The 24712-nt window shown below is 30.1% G+C and overlaps 1 protein-coding gene and 1 long non-coding RNA gene across 2 annotated transcripts in view; one reads left to right on the forward strand and one right to left on the reverse strand.

Annotated features, from left to right (window-relative positions):
* The window catches only part of LOC112638983, a 77180-nt gene extending 55458 nt beyond the window's left edge, over nucleotides 1–21722 (forward strand). The window contains exon 3 of the long non-coding RNA XR_003123243.1: nucleotides 21607–21722. This is a non-coding gene — a long non-coding RNA (uncharacterized LOC112638983). The remainder of the gene's footprint in view (nucleotides 1–21606) is intronic.
* Nucleotides 14831–18213, reverse strand: LOC105254451 (spermidine synthase). The gene is made up of 6 exons (XM_011263133.3): nucleotides 17975–18213; nucleotides 16876–17057; nucleotides 16608–16728; nucleotides 15710–15956; nucleotides 15346–15575; nucleotides 14831–15026 (listed from the first exon to the last, which is right to left on the reverse strand). Exons 2-6 carry the CDS (start codon nucleotides 17004–17006, stop codon nucleotides 14874–14876), a joined length of 882 nt encoding a protein of 293 aa, XP_011261435.1. The 5' UTR covers nucleotides 17007–17057; nucleotides 17975–18213; the 3' UTR covers nucleotides 14831–14873.
* Nucleotides 21723–24712: the final 2990 nt, after the last annotated feature.

The raw sequence follows: 24712 nt of genomic DNA on the forward strand, positions 1-24712 counted from the left end.
CAGCCCTCCTCCATCAGCTTCTACTCCACCTCTGTGACGGTGCTGGCCGTTCTCGTCCTTTCCATTCGTTTCTCTTATTCTCTTTCCTTCTCTCTCCCTGTAACTCTCCTTTTCGCAGTTCTTTCTTGGCCGTCTCGAGGTTGCGAATCTGCCGAAATTTGTTAGCACAGGTCCTGTGTAGATCTCTTGCCTGCCGGCGGATATGACGACACGGGGCTTTGATGCAGCATGTCTGTATCATGCTAGCTGATACTATTAGCGCGCAGGGAATTGCACCTTATGAGAAGAGTGCCGGTTGCTCTAATGAATTCGACTGTTTTTTTTGCCGCTAGCGTTTCTTGAAAACCAACCTAGCAGATTCTGCACAATATTGTACAGATATTTAAAAAGTTAGAAAAAGAGAGAGAGGAGAGGAAAAAAGCTTTTGGATAAATATAATTATTTTCAATATTATTTTATATATTCTGTCAAAAGAATAAAATAATACAATTATATAAAATTGAATAAAAGAATTTTATATAATAATTCGTTCTATATATATATATATATATATATATATATATATATATATACATATTCATATTACATTTTTGTGATAATTTTAATTTTTCAGTTTTAATTGTATATTATTCATTAATTAAAATTAATGTAATTATAGATTTTTTATTATAAATTAATTTAGATATATATTTACAATATATTTTATTACTTGAAAAATATCGGAAATATGTATCATAAAAAGTTGTGAATATTACTACTATTTTTGAATCACAATTTTGAAATGTAAATCTCATTCATAAATGTTTATTTAAATTTGATTATTAAAATCATGCAGATTTATAGAAATTTACTTTCTATTTTCTTAGAATATATAAAATAAAACACAGAAGAATAATATAACATTTTTAATTATTTAAGTATTATTATTTCTGAATTATGATTAATTAAAATTCTCATAGAGAAAACGCTCATATCTAATGTAATAATACTCGTACTTGTAACATAATATGAAAAAACTCATGTACATTTTAATCCGACAAAAAATTTATGGAAGATTTTTTATTTACACATACATGAATATTTTACATTTCTATCTGTCGCAGACATACATATATTATCTTAGTATCTCGAATCTTAAGCTTGTTAAAGAAGATAATTAAATTAAGAATAATTGTAATACTTAATTAACCTCTTATGTAAATATATTGAAATCTGCCACGTAAATATTAGTTAGGAAATTTGATATTCTATTATGCTTTCTGTAATTAATTAAAACCAAATAATATCAAATTTATTCTAATAATTAGCGTAATGCTCATAATATGGAAATTACGTATCACCGCTATGAAAGTGCTTACCGTATACATTTATTATTAATCATCCGCGTTATTCTGCAAGTTACAGTTATGATAATAAAGTGTCGTAGTAGCTTAAGCTGCAGCAAAAATCAATAATCTATAGTCATATCCCCTTGATTCGCGATCGCTTGACCTATATAATTTTTTAGCCGTATAATTTTCATAATGGATGAAGTAACATCGACATGCTTGTTTTCTGAACACATCAAATTAACATTATAATCAGTCTTCGTCAGAATTACGTCAATTACAGTTAATATACTAGAATAACGAAGACGAAATATTTCCGTAATCTATGTCAGATAGATGCATTATGTGATATATAGATTCTAGTAGAGAATTTATACATATACACACACACACACATATGTATATATATATATATATATATATATATATATATATATATATGAGTAATACATATTTTTATTATAATAATAAGCAACATCTATTGTTCTTAGAAGAAAGAAAACAGAATAATAATAATTACTTTAGCAATAAATATTTATAAGGTTTCAATTTATTACTCCAATTTTGCCAATTGCGAGTATTTTATGCAATTTTATACATTGAGAACGAGAAAAATCGAGAGAAAGGTAGAAAAAAAAGAAATATATATGTATATACAAATATTTATTTATTTATTTATCTATTTATTTTTATATCAATGAAATATTTTTCCTGTTTATGGCAGAATTCAAACATTCGCAATATCGTATTATCTGTTATATAGTTCTCAATATGACAAATACTATACGTCATTGAGAAGAAATAATATTAGGTGTTTAAATAATATTAGGTCAATTTCTATTTTGAATTTCAAATAACACAAGTTCATAAAATCTGTTTTAAAAAGCCAGAATCCCGCAAGTAGCTGAATGTAGCATGCAGGAGAAGGGAAATGTCGGTGGGGAAAGCAAAGAAATTTATAGTTTTCAATTTTCCATCTGTCCAGACATGCGGGACGCAGCCGTATGCAATGCATTCTCTCATTTAACTCGTCCAATATGACACGCTCTTTGTTCCTGGGAAAAATACGAGATACGTTCACTCCCTTGTATGAAGATTTTTCATCACCAGTAATCGATAATTCACGGACTCACGAAGTACGATATGTGATTATACAAGTCACTACAATACAAGCGGAAGAAACACATCCGACGATCTAGATATATATTTTCTTAGAATAACAAATCTAAATAAATGACAGTCTAAATGTAATTGATATTTACGTCAAAATTAAAACACGATAAATATTAATATTATTTATATGTATTTCTATTTAAATATTGCTTGCATTGTTATCGTCCAATTAATATTGTTACTTTTATCATATAATTGATGTACATTACTTACATTTGTATCTTTTGAGTGTTTATATCTTATATAAGTAGACATATACGTTTTGTCATTTTTTGCATTTATGAAACGTGTTCATTTTATAATATTTTGTATTTATTTAAAAGAAATGCTGTTTACTGATCTTTTTGTTGAGCAACTCCGCCGAGACTGTCACAATGGAAACCGTTTAAATAAAAAAAAAATGGAAAGCTCTCAAGTTTCTTTTTACAAGAAAATAAAATTTTACATGATCTATGGTCTCTCATGATTTGTCGTGAAATTATAAAATTATTAATTCAGTCACGCGTATGCATAACGTTTCCCATGCATGACTCAAAATACATATGTTTCTCCCAACGAGTTTGATATATATTAAATGATTGATTACTTTCCAACATCTATAGCAATTTCATATGCATATATTCTCGTTTCGCTTTTCCGGTTTATATAACGTATATAGATTGGAAAATGACAAGGATAAATCATCATTTACCAAACAGATATTGATTGGTACCTGAAAGACTGGAAATCCTATTGATGAGCTGTAATTTTACGAGAATTAATGTAAATAACATATTTGCTGTTACAATTGACATTGATACAATTTGTTTGATCCTACAATATACTCTATTCGGAATTTCTCAAATGCTATATAATTATTTCAGCAGAAAGGCCATCAGCGTATTTATTTATTTGTCGATACGTCGATGCGTTGGATTGATTAGCGATTAATCGATTATTGCAACGTGTCAAGGCAAGAATCAAATGTAGCACATGTTCATTCGTAAATGGTGCAGATAAATCGGTCAAATTTGTATGATATAAATTTACGCAATTTGGCTGCTTCTGTTGGAGCGATTAACCAATGGAGTCAATGAAACAATAATGCAATGAAATGCAAAATGTCCAATATCTTACAATTCAATCACATGAAATAAGCAGATTAGTATGAAAAATAGTTTATTGTCATTACGAATGTAATCAATTAGGCAAATTAACCTGCTCGTTGTGCAGTAATCAACATTGATGCACATTTAGCGGTACATTATCTCACACAGGAATCCTACACATTTGCGTCAACACTGATGATTGCGCATTTACATATTATTACATACGATACGATATATTAGATGTATTATAAATTCACTAGATTCAATTCGAATAATAGATGCTCATAAATTGTTTTAGAATATACATATTTATTTTATTAATTAGATTTTCTTAAAAGGTAATAAAAAATTAAAATTAATAAATTACTTTTTATTATATGTTTTAATTTAAAGCAAATACGTGTCGATAGAAATGATACAAATTGTGTAAATTGAAAGGAAACAAATCCAAATAATAAATAAATCGTAACAAAAAAAACAAAATATATAAAAAATTTTAACAAATAAAATATAAAATAGCTTTATGGAACAATTGTATTCAATTTCTTTTCTTTTTATCGAAAAAAATAAGGGAGAAAAATATAGAATAACATTTTAATCAAGTATATTAAGTGAGATTAGTAGCAGAATGTGCTAAACATGTGTTATAGCTCAGAGATATTGATTCACTCCATTTTGAGTCACTTCTCACTCCTCAAGCATAGACGGAAGTCTATTGCAAAGTTACAGTCAGGGTATGCTTCCAATCTGTTGAAAATGATCGAGTTTCAGCATCGTATACGAACACTAGCGTACATTGTACTAGCAATTATCCCATGATTGACCGTCTAGATTAATAAAGTTATAATTACTATATGTCGCATGTATTAACGTGGACCAGATCAAGCGCCTGGATAAACACGATTTACTTCATGCAAGTAATGCACAAACGCTATATGATCGCGATGCGGTCATATTAATGCCGAGAAACTAGACACAGATGTAATCATATGCATTTATCAATGGATTAGATAAATGATAATTGTGGCGATTGATGATAATTGTGACAAGCTCCCGCTTTAATAACATATATTCCTTTAAATTCATTAACATAAATACGTATTGCGTCATAAATGCAAAGCCACTGCCAACTCCGATATAATTCGATCATTGATACATATTTTTATATTGTAAATTTTTCGAAATATTAAACACAATGTTTTTGCCGCATATTATCAGAGATTAAAGAACTGATTTATATAGAGTATTTATATGCTAGAATAGAAAATATATTTTAAATAATTTAAAATCTTTAAGTCTAATGTAAATTATTTAAACTTTAAATAGATATTATTTTCAAGATATTATTCTCGAAATATTTTATTATGATCGCATTAATACTGAAATAATAATATTGAATATAAATACATATTATTTCTCTCTTATATAAATGTAAATTAATGATAATACATAAGGAACGTGTACGCTTATTCGCTTTTCAACTACAAATTTCTTTATCGATTACAGCAGGAATAAGCAAAATAAATTGTTTGCACGATTTGAACGTCTAAACATTTGCATTTGATCGTTCTGTGAGTATTTCTATTTTCGATTCATGACAAGCAACTCAGTTTATCCTTCTATCAACATTCCGATTCAAATATTGACGCACTCCACCGTACCTTGGCGCAAGTTTCTTATTACATGCGCATAATTTGCGCAAAAAATATCATCCATCATTCCCACGAACGCTGGTGCATTATATATTGTCGACAAATTTCGAACTGAAGATGTATGCACTTTCTGGTTTAACTCTTTCGGCTTCAATTCTTCAGTAGCAAAAAAGAAAGGAAAACATTCTTGTTCGTGTTTTAAATATAACAGGAAAGATCGATGTATCTTGGTAAATCAATTTAACAGTCAGCTGAAATTAAATATGAATCTTTAAGCAGATAAATGATGTGTGCTTTACTTTTTTATTCGTACCATTGTTGTAGAACACTTGTTTTAATGGTAAGAAATAATTTATACTTCTGAGAGTCTTACAATTAAGTTTGGCACGTCTTTCACTCCTTCATTCCACGCAGATATTTCATACAACAAAAGTCAGACCTCGTCAGAGACCGCGTGCTTTCACGGCTCGTTGCAGGCATCGCAAACTCGCAAGACATGTGCCGTCTTTCAATAAGGCAGAACACCACGAATATTCGTCTGCCCGGGGAATCTGAGGAGATTCTAGCGTCATGCGATTTTGAAATTCCGCGTCGATATTTATCCGTATCATTTTGTCGATATCGATAATCGATTTGCTTGCGTAGCAAAAGAAGCGTCCGTTCACTCACGCTTAAATAAACTCATTTCTTTCTATCTGTTTCACTTTCGTTTTTGCGCGCGTTTTTCGTGTTACGGGAAAGGTACATCAATGTATAATGTAATGGCATATAATCGAACTCCCCAAGAGATGCACTCAACGTTGGAAAAGCAAAGAATTTCACATATAAAACAGATGCAAATGTATGCTATGATGAAACTGGAGCGAACTTTCAAAATTGTAACGAATGAAAGGTCAATATAGTTTTCTAAAATATACACGCAACTGACGATAGAAATGTGTTTATTGATAGATGGGAAATTTTTGAGAATATGAGAGAGAAATGCTTCGAAAATATTTCGTAAAAATATATTTTTTAAATTTTTTATTAATCTTTGTAGAACTGTTTTTATTATTTCCGATTCATGTTTTCTAAATCTCTGAATCTTTCTCACATATAATTTTTCAGAAATATACCTCAATAAGTGTTATCTAATATTGCAATAAATCAAAACAATTTTCTTGAAGAATAGGACAATAATATTAAGTGACATTCAAATTATATATAAGGCATAAGCATATTATAAGGGTAAAAAACTGTGAACACGTTGGGAAAAAATTTATAATCCAACGTCATATCTCTCTTTCCTGAACACCTCTGTCTTTCACGAATATCTTTCACGAGAGCCAAATTTTGGGACAGACGTACGAGCGCGCTTGGTATATTTCCTCTTGCTCCAGGTCAACACACGCGTAACCGCCGTTCGCGCCGCTCTCGTTCCAGTCGTGGTCGCCGCGGTTCCATCGAGACAGTCGTGAGCGATGTAGGGAAAACACTCGCGCGTAAATTCATCGGATATTCAGAAATGAACAGCGCCGGTAGATCGAGCTTGCATATTCATGGATTTTGTCTCTGACGTGTGTTTGGTCATCCGATGAAGAATAGATGCAAACAAAACCATCCGCTTATTCTCCAACGAAAAGAGAATTTTGTCTATTTTATAAATTACTTTCATTTATATGGAGTATATATTGCAATATAATATGCATAGAGATGCGTCTAATCTTATAACATGAGGCAGAACGAATTTGCTACGTTTTATGACGAAAAATAATTAATCGATTGTATATGATGTCAATATTTTTATGCCATTACTATGTTATAATTCGGAGATGCATGTATTGATTCATTATTATTATATTGATTTATTATTTGGATAATAATATTTAGAATAAAAAATCTTTGTTTAAACCAAAGATATTTAACTAAAATATTTGAAAAATCACACAGCAAGAGAAAAACGAAATTTATAAAGAATTATTAGTGCAAACAAGTTATCTTTGATCGTTGAAAGATTTCGAGACACAGACATCAAACTGACTCAAGTGAGCGAGCGAATAATAATAATATTGCTTACTTTTGTACATATATTTAAGCATATATTTAATGATTCCTAAATTAATGGGATTTATTTATTATTCATTATTATACGTATGGACATTAATCGGAAATCTTAATGCCCTCGCTTACAGTCGCACACACAGACAGTTGCTTAATCCTCCCTTGAGATATCCTCATTTAGTTAATCCCGTCCCACCGTATACCGCTACAATTTACAGATAGCCTTGAGGAAGGTGTAATGCCTCAGTAATTCATCGCGTAAACTGCTCATGTGGTGAAGCGGAGGTTTCTTGATTAAACTATCGTCATTAAGCAGCATAAATAAACGAGAAAAATGGAGAAAAATGTATATCACGATATATAGTTTGCGATTTAGCATTCAAACTACGTACTAATCCTTTAATAATATTTTTTATATTTTGCTTATTATACATATATATTTTTTACATTTCTTATTTCTTATCGTAATAAGTATCTACGAAAAAGATTTTCTATTTCAAAGTAAAATATAAGAAGTGAAACTCAGCAAATATTTGAGAAATAATTTGTTCTAAAGTTTATACATAAAATTAAAATACAAATTCTATGCATAAGTAAATACTGTAAGCAGTTAATACGAGTATAAAAATTATATATCACGCGGAAAGATGCCGTAATTGATGGAATTTTATTTCGACCAACTTCAATTTTTGCTTTTATTTATATCACATAGGTGAAAGTGTTTATTCGGAATTAAAAATGTTTATTATCGTATATAAAATAAATCTGACTTAATAGTTAATCGAAAAAAATTTGCTTTGTTATAATCATATTCATATATAGTATATAAATTAATATTATAATATAAAATATTAAAAATCATTACTTGTATCATAGTAGCATTTCACGGTTTTGTGCGATCTGTCCGAAACTTGCGCAATCTATATAATCATTAGTCAATATTAACAGTATTGACAGGTATGATACAACATTATTCACTATGTGCAATTTGTAAACAATTCATCAAATAAACTATTCACATGATGTATTGATGTAGTACACTAACTAATCTATCAATTGCATTTAGTCGCATCGAAAACACAAATAGATTTCAATACGTCTACGTTCTATTACACATCTTGATTTTCAGACTGAAACATAGATTTAAGGACAAATTTACCTTCCCGAATTTATCGGACGTATTTAAGTCTCGTACGCGATTGCTACTCAACACGAGTACGATGGTATAGATTAATAACATATTCATCGCGACATGCATCGCAGTGGCTTGCATCGATAATGTATGATGGCTGCATTGATAACGGTCAATCGCGAGGCGAGAGTATCTAAATTTAGAGCGCGCGCGGTGAGTGCCTGTTAGCCGTTAACTAAATCTTGACACTGCCGAGGGGGGTAGTTCGGTTCTCTATGTCTCGGTTAATATTTCCTGCACGCAAGGCATCGAATAGGCGGCGTCATTGACCACCGATAAATCGATTATTACTTGTTTGCGTTTATTGGCTACGCGTAATGGAACTCGTATGTGGACTTGAAGAATGACGCTCATCGATAATTTAAATAACTTGTAAAATATCTTCTCTATTAGTAAGCGTATTTGGAAGAATCCATCTAGAAAATGATAAGATTTTAACGATATCATTGAGACTTTTTAGAAAATTATATCGTCCTTTTAATTCCTTGAAATTCTCTTATAACTTCAATTTATTTTTAAATTGCAAACTAAAAAATAACTTGGAAATATCGTAAAAATCACACAACAGACGATCGCGAGGTTTTGCTTCATTTGCATTATACTCTCCGGATATCTTGTAACGGAACACCATCTGTTCCCGAAATTCTAAAAACACTCTAGTAGTGAAACATATTCCTTTTTTTAAATTGTCGAAATATTTCTATTAAAAACTCGAATTTTTATCGAAAAATGGCATCTATATAATTTGAATAAAATGTCAAATATAATGCAACTACGTAGAATACTTAAGATACATGTTGCTTTTTATAAAAAGAATTTTATTGAAAAAGACGTAAAAGTATTTTATAAAACGTACCCTTGCTCCGCGCCGATAAATGTATTTTTAATTTATAATTTTGTGACTTCTTTTTAGAAGAATATAAAATTACTTGAACAGAAAAAGAAACAAATTATAGTTTGTTGAATAGTATAATCCGAATGTTATCGACGATCATCAATGATTCTTGGAAAGTAAGGTTGCAGCTACTACTTGGCACGTTTAAAGCGCTCGATACCCGGGCCTCTTGCTTTTAATACCGTGAAATTGATCGACGCTCCATGGATTTTAGCAGCTTTCATATATCCGTAAAATCTTCGTCAACCCGAAAATCCATCCATCAAAATCGGATGACGCGCGATGTAGAGAGAGAAGGATAGAGAGAGAGAGAGAGAGGGAAAGAAAAAGAGAGAGGAGGGGAGAGAGAGGAAAAAGGGTCAACTATGAAAATTCGTTCCGCAAATTTTTCGGCACCGATCGGCACGATGTCAATATACGCCTGTATTTATCAGACGTTATATAATGCGTTTCCGCCTACGTTATATATTCCGTTTCCGCCGTTTGGAATTTCGCGATTGCAGGTTTCGGTTTTGCAAAGATATCGATCTCGGTATAATTCCCCGCAGCAGTGTCGATTTGCCGTTTCATCGATAATTCATTAACCCAGAAATGGATCGGGTAAGTGTTTCTCAGGTCAATATGGTACAGATTATAACGATCATGGGCTGATTTGAATCTGATCGCAAGTTTATTGCCAATCGATCATTTGAATACAAATGGCGCAAATAATTAAAAATACTTGATTTGCATTGGTTAGTATTTGTTAAAAAATTCTTGAGAAATATCAGTCATTACATCTAATAAAACCAATCTAAAAAATGAACAAAATTTGATGTATACAGTATTTAATTATTAAAACATGTATTACATTAAAACGAGAATATGTAATAACATTGAATATTATAACAATGAAAAAGACACCTTGAAAAATATCAGTCGTTACATCTAATAAAACCAATCTAGAAAATGAAAAAATTTAATGCATAAATTATTTAATTATTAAAGTGTGTATTACATTAAAACGAGAATACGCAGCAATTTTTTAATTTCTTCAAACAATAATTTTCTTACTATTACGATGTTATATTCTTACCGTTAATTATATCGCAAAGCTCTCAAAATTTTAATTAATTTAAAACCATTATTTAATAATATAATTCATAGCTATTCTCAATCCACGCCTGATATATCGTCGCCAATCACGGATTACGGGATAAAGTTTTTCGCAGCCAGAAAATATCCCGACGAATAAATTCAGCGGCAGCCTCGACGCGTATTGTGCGAGCTGAAAAGTTACAGGGGATGATATAGCTTCGCGGAGCGCCGTAATAGAACTTATAAGGTGGATAGGAAAGTTGCTTTCTTTGCCAGAATTCCAGACCTTCCCCGGGACTCGTTCGAAAATCACTTCATAACCTTCGGTCGTGTCCCTAAACTTACAAATTGTCCGCAGAAGTGTACTTTCCGAAAATACCGAGACGTAGTATCGTTTTTCTGCTCTGTCTCGCCGATACGGACGATATACCAGCGATAAGAAAAAAAAACCATCGCATCGATTACTTTAATACTTTTATATTTTGTTGGATATGACGTGAGCATCTTGCAATTTTGATTTAAAGGGTTTTCAAATTTACAAATAAAAAGATGCAAATATTGCATGCACTTGTATAATATATTCATTTGTTCTTTTCCTCATGTCTTTTTGATATTACTCTAATTAATATACACAATACGATTAAAATTTATCAAAATATTTTTTACACATACATATAATCTATTATTTTTATAGTGTATTAAATATATTAATTTCTATAATATATCAAAATAAAGTATTTAAAATTATACAGAAAATTTGCAAAAATCTTTGAAGAAATAGAAGAGAGAGTTTGCAGAATATCGGTGGTTGAACAGCATTGCACAACATGATTTATGAACGGACTTTTTAACTTTTGTGGGAACAATAATTTATGGATCCCTCGAGAATGAGTGGCCCGCGCTGCTTCGCTTCTACGTTAACTAATAAGTAGCACCGCTATATAGAGAGATGGTCAGACTATTGCGGCTTGCGAGATGCAGCTGGGAATATCGAAGAGAGGAATCATTTGGGGATATTAAACGTAGTTAACGATCCATAAGTTTCTCTAAAATAACCTGTATGTACGGAATATAATTAAAGTCAATCTGAAAGATTACTTTTTTAGCTGAAGTCTTTCGATTTTCTCTTCGATAGATATATATTATTGCGTATACTTATATATACACAAAAATTTTTTATTTATTTTCTAGTCCGATTTTATGAAAAATCACATGTAGCTAAAAATTAAGAAACAGTTTTATTTTTATCATTGATGTAAAAACACAGATTTACAAAAAAGTATATAGAATTTTCAATGTTTTAAAAATCAAATTCGCAATCATATGTGTCATATTGTCAAAAATATGCATATATTTTATACAGTCGTAATGATACTTGCATAATCAAATTCGAGGAGGAATACATAAAACGCACAATTTGCATATAATGATCAACCAGTGTTCGCAATATTGGCACGCAGTATCCATTTTCAAACACACACGCCATGTTTGAATCCAGAATATGATAACTTTATTACTTTATGATGCCGTTTGTGTCGTATCATTTGTCGACTAGAATGGATTATTGGTATCATTCGCTGTCTATTATGTATGTGTGTTGTACTTTAATCAGTATCATGGAAAGAAAATAAAAAGAAGCTATAGATTAATCAAACAAAATCAATCAAGTGCGTAAAATATTTTAACTTTGTAATAACGTATCAAATTACATATAAATATCATTAATCAGGTTGCATATTTCAATTAAATCGTTTAAAAAAGAAATGAGATTGTTCTTTTTTTTTATTGCAAAATCGCTAATTTTACGGGCGATCTAGACGCGATATGATAATTTCAATCAGTGCACGCTGGTTGAAAAAGCTTGCCACGCTTGACAGACACATTCTTGACAGACAACACAGTCATACGTCCTTTTGTAGACTATATCGCTAACGGTATGGGCGTCTGACCTATATTCTGACATTCTACTGCGTCGGGTACCATGAGAATCGAAAGAGTCGGATGTCCAAAAAATCGATCGCGTTCGTCCAAGCGAACGGGTCCTGAGTAATTCGGAGCTGCGATGCGGTGACGCAAGCGTTGCATACACACGCATATATATGTGTACATGAAATGCACGAGTGATATTTCATTTCCTCGCGAATATTTTTGTAGAAAGAAAAAAAAGAGAAAGAAAGAAAGATACGACTCGATATAGAATAACGTGCATAATATCTGCCTACCGATGTAATCATTCGGACCGGATCGTCGCCGATGAACATCTGGTATGTACGGCTTCTTTAATCTCCCCGGCGTGTGACATAGACGAGCGAGAGTGAATGCGCTTCGAGAGGAGCGAGGGCACTGCTAGAGGATGCACCTCGGAGGAGGAAGCGCTAAATATTCTTTCAATCTCAGCTTTAACCGTGCAACTGAAGGGAAGATTGCACCGGATTAAAGGGACGCGCTGGGCTCTTTATGCTCGGATTCCGGGCATCGGATCTCGGAATTGCGAAATCCGCAATCGCGCGAATACGTCCGCGAGCGCGTTTCTCCAACGCCCCGGTCTTTTCGCGTAATAAAATCCGCAAATCGGATGTTTACAGAGGGTTTCCCTCTCCCCAAGACTCAAATGTATCTCTCGTCTCGCCTCTCTTTTCACCTCATTTTACTTTGAAATACTCGCTGCTGTCCAGTCGAGCTATCTCGCGCGAGCTAATTCATGAATATGCTGATTATCGTGCGATTCCGCGAACGCTGCTGATAATGGGAAAATGCGTCGTCATTTCCGCGCGTTTGTGGAAATTGTAAGATCCGATAGAGAGCCGAGAATTAATAGGATCGCGAGAAAATCCACGATTGCATCGTCATCGTTTTCTGCTACGGGGGCTCTTTGCACCCGCGACGCGACAAAGTGTGTTCGCATTTCAATTGGCATAATTTTTATTTCGAACTCACAACCAGCAGTTGATGCAATTAATGCAACCAATGTAAAACGTAATAATTTAACTAAATTATTCACATTAATATAGTTTAATTTGATTTAATTGTATTTCAAAGAAACTGATAATTGTGACAGGAGAATAAAGAATTATTATTTCAAGCTTCATTTTCCTGTTAATTTGAAAATATTGAACTTTACAATCTTGTTCATTTATATCTTAAAGTTTTTTATTATAAAATTTTAAAAACTTTGGAATTAAAATAATTAAAATATACAACACACACTATATAACTAAAATTATATAAATAACTAAAATTTTCGGAAAAGTAAGCTAATTGTAAATTGCATTATAAATTTGAAACAAAATTATAAAGTATTACAATTATTCAATATTTTGTAAACAAGAACAAAAAATGTGCCAAAATCTCATATTCATGCTAATTTTGATACATCTGATAATATTTTTTATCGATTTATTATTTTCATTGATAAATCTATTAATATTAAATATGTATTTTCTGCATATGAATAAAAATCGCTTATTTATGTTTTATTTACTTAAAAATAAATGGATTATCTTAAAAATAAATGCAACAATTTAAAACATTTTATATTTATAAATTCTTTAATATATATAATTAATAAATATTTTTTTTTATTTTAATTAGATTTCAATATTGAATATTATCCTCGAAAATTTTACATTTGTCGGCACATTAACACTAATCGGTTAAGCAGTTGAAATTATTTTGATGTATCATGTGAAAATATATGATATGGGGCAATATATAAAAAAATGAAATATTTTTATGAGTAAATTACATTGTAAAGCTTATTACATTATAAATTTTGTTTAATTTATACCATACTACACAGAATTTAAAATCTATACCTGGACCTTCTGTTTATACAAAAGACATTTAAACTTTGCATTTAGAACTTTAATATTTTATCTATTGCTGGTAAACAATCAATTTACCTTCAAACAGGTACGTTAAAGACCAACGTTAGATAAACCTTTGACGCTATTTATTAAGGAAATAAGTTAAAAATACTTAATTAATTAATTAAGCATAGATATTTATTTGTTTAAAAAAATTATAATTCTATAATAATTAATATATATATATATATATATATATATATGTATATATATATAACATGGAATTTATAGCATTATTTGTAGAAAAAAAATTATATTATGTATATATATATATATATAGCATGGAATTTATAGCATTATTTGTAGAAAAAAAATTAATTAACAAATATGTATTTGAAAAATTTTATCTTATTTATATCTACTTAAGATAGTTAATTTGATAGTTAGTAAATTACTTATGTAGAATATATTTTGTTATGCTCGTATACACATATAACTTTATTTCAATTTTAATAAAAATTCCAAAAATTAAAAGCATTATTTAGAAATTTAAATTTTAATAATTTTAATTAATGGCTGCTATTAAAAAATTAAAATTAAATATTTGAAATAAATACTTTATTTAGTTAGTACTTTGAGCAACTTGTAACTCTTTTTCCACGAATCTTGGTAAAATGAAAGCAGCCCGATGTACTTTATCATTGTAATATTTCATTTCCATTTGATCGAGATCTTCATCACTGAATATCCTCATCGGTTCTGCGAAATTTGTTCGCTGAAAAAGAACAATTAAAGATTTATTAAATCTATTTTTGAAAAGTCAGTTTAAAAAGTGATGTAAAATTTATGTTAAAAAGAAAGTTTATCCAGATCGTATTTTTATTTACAAGTATAAGTTTTTTTTAATTATATTTTCATATTCATAATTCAAAATTATATTTTCATATATATTTATAGATACAAGATTTTTTAAATCTTTTCTCATAGTTTTATTATAATAAGCAATTACACACACTCAAATTCTTTTTACTCATAAAAAAAATGAAAAATATTTTTTATCCATTTTCATATATTGTACTATGTTTAATACTAACGCTGTCTAAGCTTCCCAAGACAAAACCGATTTGACCAGTGGGATATGTCGGTACAGCTGTTACTGCGTAGGTGGCGACGGGAAACACTGTTTTACAATGTTGGAATGTGCTTTGGACTTGTTGCATGCTCTCCCATGCCGTGCCAGCTTGACTGGCAATGATTCCATTAGGTTTCAATGATGCTCTCAATAATTCGTAGTACGGTTGCTTAAAAAGATGCTCAGCAGGACCTAAGATAAATATAAAAAATGATCAGGATTATTTATAATAATGTTTCTATAAAAAATCCTGCGTTTATTTTTAATATGAGAATTGTGCAATTTTCTCTATTATAAGATATTAGAGAAATACGCGAATTACTTGCCTATAGGATCACTGCTGTCAGTGATAATAACATCGAATTCTCCAAGGTGATTTCTCAGAAATTCGAAGCCATCGCCAACAAAAACAGTTACTTTAGGATTACTAAAACCAAGACTCAAGCGAGGCAAATATTCCTTGCACACTTCGATAACTCTGTCATCAATGTCCACTAATGTGATGCGCTCTACATCTGGATGTTTCGCAATTTCTCGAGCAGCTCCACCATCGCCACCTCCGACTATCAAGACCTAATAAGGACAGATAAAGTAAAAAATTATCTCTATTTGTCCACAGATACATTATATACATTTTTTTATCATATATGCTTAAATATTAATCATATAAAATTCATAATTATATATTTATATGAATATATAATACTTAATTCATTGATCAATGTATTTCGTAAAGTATAACATTATGTGACACTTTATTCAAAACATTATCTTTATTGAAAATAGAAGCTTTATCAAACTTTTATTAAATATATGCGTTTATAAATGATCTATTATTATTAATTTATTATTATTATTAATTATTAACTATTAATTTCCTAATATTACTTGTGTGTATATAAATATAACGCAATATAAACTCTCTGAATAAATTGTAATATGAAATCTAAGAATAGTAATAATGAATTATTAGAAATCTAATAGTAGTAAAGCAAGCGTTTGACGAATTGCACAGAAGCAACAAAAAAATGCAGGATTATTATACATACATTACAAAAAAAACATTACAAAAAAATGCAGGATTATTATACATACATTACAAAAGTAAAAACATACATGTATTGTTATTATCTAGACAATATTTAAAAGTATGCGAATTTTCTAATATAGCATTTTTTCGTCGCTCGTATGCAGTCGACTAAAAAATTAATATTGTCAACTGACGTCTTTAGGCTTAGGATGGCTGCAGAGTGGCAAGTATGATATCATCTCATGATAAGAAAACTCGTCTTTCTCTGTACATTGTATTGCGCCGTCGAGTATTAAGGCTCTTCCATGTGCTTTTCTGCAAATGCGCAACATATTTTTGTATTTAATATTATATTATATATATATATATATATATATATATATATATATACATACATATTTTACATAAAAATATAACGTTGTCTTAATAATATTTCATGCTATCGTGAAGGAATTTACTCACGTTTTTATTACCAAGATTTCTTGAAATTGAGAACGCTCGGAATGCAGAACTTCTTCTACCTTCAACGAGAGTGCTAAGCCAGGCCAAAGATCGCTTACTTCGCTGAACCAACCCGATTTCAGAATATTCATATTGACCTAGTTTGTCGAATTATTTGCCAAAGTATTTTCTACTGAAAAATTCTAAAACAATGTGAAAATAAAACTAGAAAAATGTTAGATGTACATAGCGATAAAATTGTAACACACACTGGTTTCAGGAATGTCATTAAGATGTGCACAGCTCGAAGCGTTGTTCTCAAACAGCTTGGAGCGTTGTTTTACTACTGAATGTGGAATAATTCTGTGGATCTAGTAAACTTGTGTACAAAGAGAGAAAGAAGTTTGCTAGCACAATATATTTTATGTTGTTGTAGCGAATGTCATCTAGTTTTTACATGAATAATGAAAGATTTATATTTGGATATTAATTTTATTTACAAATTATTTCGCTATAAGATTGATTCTTTTAGCGTTAATAATAAAATTCCTATGATAATAAAATATATTTAAAAGTCAAAAAGTTAATTATTTTTTTATAGCAGAAAAAATAATGATAAATTTTCATCACAATAACTTTGTTTTTGAATTATAATATGTTAATGTTATATATAATATGTTAATAATATGTTAAATACATGATTGTGAATACAAGATTTTTGTATAGAAATATTTCGTGATTTTAGAAGTTTATTTAAAAATTTTTAATTAAATTTTATAACGCGAAGAAAACCAAAATGATAAGATTTTTCTTTTATCTGAATTGAATTTTGATAAAGCTATCTATATAAATAGTTTGAGTGTAAGATTTTATTTTTTTTTCTAATGAATTCTTTTTCTTAGACAAAATTTTTGAAATTTTAAATTTTAATTTTTACGCGTAAACATTTAAATATTTATAATAATTTTACTATAAAAATTTTTAAATTTTCTAAATATAAAATATTTATCGTATACATAATCGGAACCTAATTAATATCAATCAGCAAATTAAAGAATTCACATATGACATTTTTCAGCTATAATTAGATAAGTCTTTAATTATATATGCTATGACTTACTTCGTTTATTGATGATACCGTATTATTGTAACGTGCTAATATCACAACAAAGAAAGAAATCTAAGAAATGTTTACACTTGTACGCCGAGATTCGTATTTTCTCTCTCGTGACACATGCATACAATATGTCTGCTTTCAAGCATTTAAAATAATAGTTTGATGACACGTGCGTACAATATGTCTGCTTTCAAGCATGCAAAATAATAGTTGATAGCTATGATGGACGTAGTTCGCCCGAAGGAAACTGGAGTTAAACTGAGACGAAGATGCGCATGGTTTCTCTTTATACCTAACTCGACTGTTTGGACTGTTTATCTTTGGTACGCTGATAATGTGTTGACTAATAAAGGTTTCTTCACATTAGGCGAAAGCATGTTTTAAAACGTTTGCGTGATATATACGAATATTAAATGCATTCATATTAATGGTCAAAAATTTTTGTAGAATATTTAAGAAAAAATTATTTCTTTTTGTCTACCTAACGGCTCTTACAACTCAATACGATGATTTTGTAAAAATAAAAGAATAAAATTGAAAGTAATTAAAATAAAAATAAAATGAATTATAAAATAAAAAGAAAAAATAACATATAAAAAGAATTGATACGTGTAGCATATGAAGCATTTTTATAAACGCGATATTTTTGCAAACGCTTTGAATTAATGCACTCGACTGTACATATACACTGGTCGGAAATGTAATGTCTTGTGTATATTTCTCTGATGCACGAAAATTTTTATGGAAAATATTTGTTTACGATATGAGAAACATAACATGTCTAGTATGAATCAGTCCTTAATGGATCACTAGATAGTAGATAATACGCTTGAACTTTACATGATGTTTTCAAAGATATGCGTGCTCTCAATAGAGTGAGCCACTAAAAACGGAGGATACAAATAAACGCTCTCTTTTGTATAGAAATGATAAGATTTTCGGTTTATTACCTGTTTTGAAATGCTATCAACACATGGGATAAGCATTCAGGTAGATTTTAGTTTATACTCATATTTAGAGAAATTCAGATTTGAAGATCAAGCCATTATCTATGTGCATTATAAATGTTTTAAAAGAGCATAATTGTTATAATTATAATTAAATCTTTAAATTAAAAGACATAAACGTAAAAGAGTCAATCCCATGTAAAGATATATAATTAAAATAACACATTGAAAGAGAAAAATAAAATTAAAAAATGATCGGATGTAAGTAGAAAGATTTTATCAGAGAATTATAATTTCCGTAATCATTGTAAGAAAATTAGATCTGCTACACGGTATGCATTCATAACTACATTTACACAATCTTATTTTATCTTCAAAACTACATTTACATAATCTTATCTTATCTTCAAAATATGAATCATTATCATATAATTTTTTATTTCATCTTGTACATATATAATTGTATATATATAATGTATTATATTTTTATATTTGTACGCACAGAATTATTAATTCTTTAATATAACTCAACTCTGTTCAGTTATCTTTAGAATTCCATGGAATCTGCTTAACCTTCGGGCCGTAACATCGATCTGTCGAACAGTTATCCATATTTTAAAAGATCCACTTTTTTTCAGATTATAATTAATAATTTTGTGTCCATCTAAAAATTAATATAAAACATCTTGGTAAAAAATATTTTTTTCTTTTATTTATATACTTCTAAGAATTTAAAAATTAAATTAACATTTTTAACTGCCTTTTTATAAATGTGATAATCCATTAAGTTGTAGCATAAAAAAATTAGCTTTATAATAATTTATTCACGATTAATATAATTTTGAATAATGATATCTGTCATCTTGTGCTGTTTTCTGGCTTTTCCTACATTTATTGCTATTGTTATAATAGAAATTTATAGTTTCATCTGACGATAAAATATTTTCAGAGTCAAATAAAATTTTATCTTATTTTATCTTTCAAAATCATTACTCGAAAGTAACCGAATATCTGTTCAAAATTCCAAATCGAATTGCATGGATGTCTTAAATTGTATGGATCATTCAAACCTGAAGATATATTCGAATAGTTTGATCTATATTTTCAATTACTTTATGCGTTATATAAAGTTAAACTGTAAATAGAAAACAAATAGAAGTTTTAATTTGATAAAATAGCTAAATCATTAGCTTCAAACTTAAAAGTTGAGCATTTACAAACCTTTAAATAGATTACACAATTTATTCGATTCTTTTGTCTGAATCATCATTTGTAGTATGTATAAATTATTTTTAAATATACAAAATCTTTATACATTACAGAATATATATATTATATTTTAAATAAAATTTCTATATTTTGCTAAGGCAAGTACATGCACTGCTTAAAATTTTAATAATTAGTCAAATATATAGAGAAAATATACAAATATCATATAATATGTATTATATGTATATAATATCGAAATTATTCTATTCACGATTAACATACAAGTGTCGTCATATATTGTCGTTATATTTGTGCATACAATTTTTATTTCTTTAACTTAATAAGATATAATATATCAGAAAAAAGAATTCGCTTTCCGTTTTACATTAAAAATAGCTACTTATCTCGGGATTCAGTTATATTTTATCTGCTTTTCCACGTTGGCTCTTTCACATATTTCGGGATTTAAAATCTTTTCCTCTGAGATTGAGGATGAGCTTTCAAATGCCGAGAAAGGGTTGGCTAAACCACAATTAGAGATTCTTTAGTCAATTTTAAAATCGTATTAATTGATTCCCAAAAGTATGAGATCATGGGAATCCACTCTTTGATGTGCATCGTGTGAGAACCTCGAAACGAAAGAAAAAACTAAACTCTCTCATCTCGATCATTATAGATCGATAGGCGACTTATCAATTTAATATTCGTAAGAGCTATGAGGGAAACAACTACATACATGTTTAAACGCAACAATTTGAATTTTATTATCGCTTCTTACAAAATGGATAATAAGTAATAGAAAATTTATTTATTCTACTTAACTGTTTATTGTTTTGCATGTTTTTTTCATAATTTTATTATACGAAATAATTTTATTAGAAAGTATAATATTTCATATTATTATGCGTATTGTATTTAAATCAATTTATTGTATTACTATTTGTAAAAATTCATTTAACTCTAAATAGTAGTATACACGAGAAATTGATATAAAAGTAAAATTTTATACATTTTAGGCGATGTTGCAAAATTCCTTTGCAGCTTTGTAGCTGAGGTACTATTAATTAATATTTACAAGTTCTTACTTGAAGTAAACATAATCAAATATGTATATTAAGAATATTGCACAAATTTGCGCTAATATTAAAAATCAAAATTTTACAAAACTTTGAAAATATATTTTTCCAAATTATTACTTAATAATATCTTATATAGAAAAAATTGCAAGTTTTTAAATTATAATTTAATGGATATCTATATTCTGTTATTTTCTATTTTCTATTTTTTATTGAAAGTTTTTATGAAGCCCCTAGAATATTCCGTATACACACGTAATATCCTTTGAATGCGACTGCATTCTTGATAACGCATTGCGCTGAGTGCGTCAGGGTCAAAAGATCAAAGCATTTCATTCCAGTGGTTGTCGTATATTACTGAAAATCTACTGCATGGTTTACAATGCTTTCAACTTATTTTCAGGTCATGCGGTTTGGTTTCTCATCTGGCGACTGTGCGACGACAAAAACGAAGATAGAAATCTCGACAGCCCTCCTCAAGCAACGGGGGAGTAGCACCAGATCCCTTCCTTTATGAAATTACAAAGGTAAGTAGAGATCCTACCGAGATTAATCTCGCTCTCTCTTCTCTTTCACGCGATCAACTCGGCCCGGTTTCTGCTTTCTTGCCTGACTGATATAATTCAGGAATTGGAAAAATTTAACGGAGCTTTTTCTCAAGACGTTTTTCAAGACTTTTCAACAGATCCGCTTGTTGAATTTGCCATTTCTTTCGGGCAGGAAATGGTATGAACATGAAACATTTGTACTTTAAAGCGAAATCTAAGCTGAGATACGAAGATATCATGAAAATAAAATTATTAATTTTTTTTATATCTCTACAATAAGTAATGTAATCGATTTTTTTTAATTATCGCATGTCCGAAATCTTCCGAATAATACGATGCAAATATGCGGAAAGCCAAAAGAGTTTATCTGACGATGAATTAATTCTTCATTTAGAACCGAGATTCATTCTAACAATTCAAGAAATTAAACAGAATGTATGTATAATATGTATATAATACATTGGCTGCGTTCAGCAGGAAAAGCTGCTTTGCAACTGTTGTAAAATTCGTGAAATTGATGTATGCTCTTAGATTCAGCCAAAATTAAGAGCATACACTAATCAGACTCACGAATTTTACACAGTTGCAGAGCAGCTTCTTCTACTGAATGCAGCCATTGATTTTCCTTAACGGAGATCGATAACTTTTAAAAATCCGCGGAACATCGAGTCACGTTAATTTAATAATAATAATGTCGACTTTCTCTTGCGATTATCAGTAGATCTTTTTCGTGCCTGTTCAGTGTATCAATATATTTCCCCGCGGAAACTAATACGTCGAGCAATACGTTGGTAACTTACGTATCAGATTTACGTTATCCGGGGTGCGGAGAAACGACGTTAGATACATCAGTTAAAGTCGATCGTAATTACGTCGACGTTGGTGAAATATGTGCGCGTTTCAAAAAGCATTAGTCCGACAATATCTCACGATCACGCGCCTCGTTATCAGTAAACGCCGTTTTATCCGGTGGAAAGCTCTCGTGAGACAATAACGAGGCAAGAGTGTTACTGTGCGAATTTTCCCCTCACATAATTTTACATGGCATGAATACATCAGTTCTTTATATGTATGTATGTGTATGTGAATTTATGAAAATTATATATATTTTCATAAATTTTTATGATAAAAGCTGATGTTTATAACGCGCTCTCGATGAAAATGTCGATTTACCCTTGATGTAAAACGCTTTGATGCGGCGTTTATCAAAGCGTGCTCCTACGCATCAACTGGCTGTCCGAATATATGCCATCGATGGGCATCGACTGGTAAAATAGCGAACGAGAATGGCCCGTTTTATCGGGGCCATTACATCATGTTAAGAGTATATGAGTATTCATATGAAAATGACATGTGAATAAAATGAAAATACTTAGGGTATCTAATTAATTCTTATATAAATTATATAATAATAATAATACAATTTCGATGTTATTTGAAAAAGAGATTAAAGATAGCATTAAATTAAGATTTCTATCGTCAAAAATTTTTTTTTTTTTTTTTTTTATAGTTTGGTTAAGTACAATTTATGAGTAGATTTATAAAAAAGATTCTTCTATTATAAATTCGATTTCACTTTCCATAAAATTACTTTTTGCAATAAAATCCCATTAATGAATCCTTGATTGTGACGTATATTGCATCATTATTCTTATAAAAACAACAAATCATTGATAGTGACGAAGTGAAGGAAAATAAAAGGAAGTAAAAAGTGTATAGACAATTAATCAATGCGTCAAGCGCTTTTCCACGTGATTGATACAACCCTTTCCACAGTTTTTACAATCAATTTTGAAGAATACTTAGTGTAAAAATTTATTAAAAATAATAGATTTAGTGAGGAATAAAATATTCATTGCATTATAATTTTTTAAAATTAATTTGATATTTTAAAATTAATTATATGTGTGTGTGCTTTCTTAAAAAAAGCGTGTATAAAATATATTATATGTGTTTATTTTCATTTTGTCAAAAGGTTAATATAAATTATGAATTTATTGACTTCCTATAATTAATCAAGATACAATCAAAAAATACTAAAATTTCTTTTTTAAATACATAAACACATTTTGTTGAATTTCTAATTTTCATCTGTAATACCAAAAGTACAGAAATTCGATTATCAAGGTAAATGAGTGTTCAAAGGATTAACATAGAAGCTGGCACTCCGGTCATTATAAGCTATACTGCAAGTCAGAAACTAAGGCACTACGACGACACTTCTCATAATCGTCGAGGTGGATTCCCACAAGACGATACGAAACTACTGCCAACGACAGCGAGTATGCGCGATCAAGAATCACTACGAATAGAGGGACAGAGAAATCGAGAGAAAGAGCGAGCGAGCGAGCGAGAGAGCGAAAGAAAGAGAGAGAGAGAGAGGGAGAAAGAGAGAGAAGTCGCAATACATTAATCTATAGATATCCACCTATGTATGCGTGCGATGCGTCCGACGATGGTCCCATATGATAATGACGGCGTCATTAGTAAACTATTATGCAGGAAACTATTATCGTGCACGCGTTATACGCGAGCGACCCGGACGGCCGGCAAACGGATGGACGGAAGCGTCGCGTTACGGGAACGTAATTTGAGGATTACTCCCGCTCGTATATTACAACGGGAACAATGGCCACACGGTGACGTCACTGTCGTACAATCACGTACGTAATCCGCGAGGATCTTCTGGAATTCTCTACCGCCGCGTCACCCTCAGCTGCCTACCCTCTTCGCTTCTCCCTCTTCTCTTTCATCTTCTCTCCCTGTTTCTCCTCCCTCGATTCTCTCTCCATCTATATTCCAGTACCACTGTCACCGGTTCCACCGGGTCATTCCCTTAAGCTCAAGCAAAGTAATACGATATGATCCTGAGGGATTAACTTGGCCCAAACTGGAAGGAATTATTTGAGGACAAAGGAGAAAAAGAGAGAAAGAGCGAGAGTTGTTTCGCGGAGAAAAGAG

Source organism: Camponotus floridanus, unplaced genomic scaffold (genome assembly GCF_003227725.1).
Source record: "Camponotus floridanus strain SB8 unplaced genomic scaffold, Cflo_v7.5 scaffold42, whole genome shotgun sequence".
Taxonomy (NCBI): domain Eukaryota; kingdom Metazoa; phylum Arthropoda; class Insecta; order Hymenoptera; family Formicidae; genus Camponotus; species Camponotus floridanus.